General features: G+C 44.4%; 1 protein-coding gene across 1 annotated transcript in view; it reads left to right on the top strand.

Moving 5' to 3' along the window:
- The first annotated feature begins 2,803 nt into the window (after nucleotides 1-2,803).
- The window catches only part of CCNB2 (cyclin B2), a 21,306-nt gene continuing 19,733 nt past the window's right edge, over nucleotides 2,804-4,376 (top strand). Inside the window, exon 1 of the mRNA XM_011940494.1 lies at nucleotides 2,804-3,018. Coding sequence (XP_011795884.1) covers nucleotides 2,995-3,018 — 24 coding nt within the window. The 5' untranslated portion in view covers nucleotides 2,804-2,994. The remainder of the gene's footprint in view (nucleotides 3,019-4,376) is intronic.

The raw sequence follows: 4,376 nt of genomic DNA, 5'->3' as shown, positions 1-4,376 counted from the left end.
TTTTTAGTAGAGACAGGGTTTCAAGGTGTTAGCCAGGATGGTCTCTATCTCCTGACCTGATGATCGACCCGCCTTGGCCTTCCAACCTTGGCAGGTTCACGCCTGCTGGGATTACAGGCGTGAACCACCATGCCTGGCCTCCCAGGGTGATATTTGAAAAAAAGAAATACATGGATGGGCCGGGCATGGTTGGTCATTCCAGCGCTTTGGGAGGCTGAGGCAGGAGGATCACTTGAGTCCCTGAGTTCGGGATAAGCCTAGGCAACATAGTGAGACCCCCATCTGTACAAAGCATTTCAAAATCAGCCGGCCGTGGTAGTGCATGCCTGTAGTCCCAGCTACTTGGGTGACTGAGGTAGGAGGATCACTTGAGCCCAGGGGATTGAGGCTGCAGTGAGCCGTGATCACACCACTGCATTCCAGCCTAGGTGACAGAGGGAAACCCTGTCTCAAAACAACAACAACAAGTTTGTGTGTAAGGTTTTAGGTTAGTTGCAGTGAGAAGTACAAAACGAAATATTACCTTCATTTTTAACACCTGTAATCTCAGCACTTTGGGAGGCCAAAGCAGGAAGATCTCTTGAGCTCTGGAGTTTGAGACCAACCTGGCAACAGAGCAAGACCTCATCTCTACAAATAAAAAAATTAGCTCGGCGAGGTGGCTCACTCCGCTGGTCCTAGATCCTCAGGAGGATGAGGTGGGAGAATCACCAGAGCCTGGCCGGTCAAGGCTTCAGTGAGCCATGATTGCACCATTGCACTCCAACCTGAGCAACAGAGCAAGATGCCTTCTCAAAAAAAAAAAAAAAAAGATAAAACACGTGGTAATACAAATTCAATTACTCAATTTTGACATTGTCAAGTCAGTTAATAAAAGCACTATACCCAGCCTAGGCAACACAGTGAGACCCTGTCTCTACAAAAAAATTTTAAAATTAGCCGGGAGTGGTGGCATACGCCTGTGGTCCCAGCTACTCAGGAGGCTGAGGCAGGAGAATGGCGTCAGACCAGGAGTTCCAGGCTGCAGTGAGCCGTGATGGCACCACTGCACTCCAGCCTGAGCAACGGAGCAAGACCCTGACTAAAAAAATAAAATAAGAAAGCACTTTACCATTCATAACATTTGTTTACAAAGCCCTATGAGTAAGCAAGATTTGTCACTTTTGTGGTTGTATCTTTTGATAACATATCAACATAAAGAAAAAATATTTTACAACTTCAGTGCACTAAAACATCTATTTTTCTTTTCCAAGACGTTTTCATAGAATACCTACTTTTTAGTTACAGGATGATTATGGATAGGCTAACATCTTTTCACATAGTAGCTACAATTATTCCTGTTAGGTAATAGGGATTGAGGCAATTTAGGAATTTAACTTTACATAAGGCTTGTCGAACCACACTGATTATTCGTACCCAAGTAACAGAACCATTTAAGAACAATGGGAAAGTTTGGTCAAATATTTATTTATTTATTTATTTATTTATTTATTTATTTATTTATTTATTTATTTATTTATTTATTTATTTATTTATTTATTTTTGAGACAGAGTCTCTGTTGCCCAGGGTGGAATGCAGTGGAGTGATCTCGGCTCACTGCAACCTCTGCCTCCCAGGTTCAAGTGATTCTCCTGCCTCAGCCTCCCGAGTAGCTGGGATTATAGGTCTGCACCACCACGCCCAGCTAATTTTTGTATTTTTAATAGAGAGGGGTTTTTACCATGTTGGCCAGGCTGATATTGAACTCCTGACCTCAAGTGATTCTCCCGCCTCGGCCTCCCAAAGTGCTGGGATTACAGGTGTAAGCCACTGCGCCCAGCCCTTTTTCTGACTTTTTAATGATGGCCGTTCTTGCAGGAGTAACGTGGTATCTCCCTGTCGTATTAACTTGCATTTCTTTGATGATCAGTGACGTCGAGCATTTTTTCATGTATTTGTTGGCCATTTGAATATCTCTTTTGAGAAATATTTATTCATGTCCTTTGCCCATTTTTTGATGGCATTATTTTTTTTCTTGATTTGAGTTCCTTGTAGATTGTGGATACCTGTCTTTTTTCCGATGCATAGTTTGCAAATATTTTCTCTTATTCTGTGGTTGTCTGTTTATTATTTCTTTTGCTGTGCAGAAGCTTTTTAGTTTAATTAGGTCCCATTGATGTATTTTTGTTTTTGTTGCATTTGCTTTTGGGGTCTTAGTCATGAATTCTCTGCTTGGGCTGATTGTTAGACAAATATTTATTGAGCACCAACCATATATGACAAACGATGTACTAGGTGCTGGGAATACAATGGAGAACTTACATGAATCACCAATCACACAAATCTCTTTTATCTTTTTTTTTTTTTTTTTTGCCTTACTTGAAGAATTTGGGTTTTTGAGTAAACGCCATTATTCCCCCCCACACTTTTTTTTTTAAGCACACTTTTACGTCTCAACCACCTAACGCACTGCTGCCCTGAGCAACCCGGAGGGGCCGGTTCCTGCATCCCGGCCAACACAACCTAAACCCCAACACGCCGAAGACGAATAAAGGCCAACCAACTTCCGCCCACACAGTACAAACGTCGACAGACATTTGTAGATGAGGCCTTGCCAAAATTCAGAGGTGTCCTACGTCTGCTTTCCCAACGAGACAGTTCCTTTTTGCTCGTCTCAGAGACTGGGATTTTTTTTTTTTTTTTAAAGACTGTAGGCAGAAAAAACACCCCAACCGGCTGTTGGGACAATCAAACGGGTCTGAGAAAATTCAGCCAATGAGAGTGCGAGAGTGCCTCTGTGTTGGCCAATGAGAAGAGCGCGCCGTGCGCAGGGCCGCCCAATGGGGCGCAAGCGACGCGGTATTTGAATCCTGGAACAAGGCTGCAGCGTCGAAGATTCCCAGCGCTGCGGGCCGGGAGAGCAGCCCTAACGGCGCTTCGTACGCTAGTGCCCTCCCTTTTCAGTCCGTGTCCCTCCCTGGACCGGGCTGGCACTCTTGCTTTCCCCGTCCCTCATGGCGCTGCTCCGACGCCCGACGGTGAGTGTGTTCGGCGACCGCCCTCGGAGGCGAGTCCGTTGGCCCCACAGCTCCCCTGTCGCTTCTCTCATTTGCTCCGAGCTTCTCCGTCCCAACCTAGGCTGTTTTTCTCTTCTCCAGAGCTCCCCGCTTCGCCCGTGTTCCTGGCCCTGCGGCGGGTCGTCTCCTGCCGGCCTCTCCCCGTCTGGATTCCGCCCTCCCTTTGCCCCTCCCTGCCCCGGGGTGGGAGAAGTGTAGGAAAGCGCTTCCGAGATGGCACCTGTCAAGTGAGCCCCCTGAGCACTGGGCCTAGTACTAAGCGAGCGATCCCCGAGTGCTCTTCATTGCCAGAGATTTATCTACTTACACGTTCCTAGGATTTCCCTCCCCCTTTCTTACAACTCCTTGCCAACTAAGGGATCCGTGGTGGGGACTGGGAGGAGGACTGGAAGGGTTCTGTAGGCAATAAAGTGTGCGTGTTTCATCAGGCAACTGCCAGGCTGTTTTTCAGATTGTTCACATTTCTTTTTGTATGACTTTCCCATTTATTTCTGCACGCTAAGTCTTCCAGGCTACGTTCACTAATACATGGGTTTGTCCCCTTAAAAAATTTATTTACTCAAATGTAATAGAGATTTTTGAATATAGTTTGGACCAACGTGGCAGACTGAGAGAAAAGGGTCCAAATTCATTTATTTCATCCTTGCAGAGATCAAAGTGTTACGGTGTTTTGGGTATTTTTCCTGTGGGCTTGAATTGTGCTGGGATCTACTTTTTTCCTTTGCTGAAAGCTAGAGGGCCCTGACACACCTGAGTTCCATCATCTTGGCTATAAGGTTAGATAAAAGCTGCCAATTTTCCTATCCAGATGAATTTAAATGTAGTCACATTAGCAGGCTTGTACCCATAAGCATTACATTTTCAAACCCTTTTTTCAGATTGGTAGTTGCTGCTGGAAAAAATTGAACAGCCTGACTTTTGAGAATCCTAATAGATTGAATATATTCAGCATTTAATTAATATCCTTTTGTGGATCTAAGTCCAACTGACAAGTAATTTTTTATAATAATGTATTCTATAACGTTATTTAATAGTCAAAACCTTTCTCTTCAGGGAAGGCTTAAGTTTCCCTTGTCCCTCTATCCTGGTAGATCCACTCAAACCCCTTGTTGGGAGTTTTATTAGAGTCAGGACCCTGAACTCTGAGGGATAGGACATGCTGGTTTTTTGTTTTTTTCTTTTTTAGTGAAATGTTTATCTCTTCTGTAATAAGCTTTTTTTTTTTTTGATATGAATTGCTTTTCCTAGCAAGTTTTATTTCTAAGCACATTATGTCTAAAGCAGGTTTCCCTTGTCCCTCTATCCTGGTAGATCCACTC

This window comes from Colobus angolensis, unplaced genomic scaffold, assembly GCF_000951035.1.
Source record: "Colobus angolensis palliatus isolate OR3802 unplaced genomic scaffold, Cang.pa_1.0 Scaffold19, whole genome shotgun sequence".
In the NCBI taxonomy this organism is placed as follows: domain Eukaryota; kingdom Metazoa; phylum Chordata; class Mammalia; order Primates; family Cercopithecidae; genus Colobus; species Colobus angolensis.
This window is presented reverse-complemented; position numbering and strand designations above follow the sequence as displayed.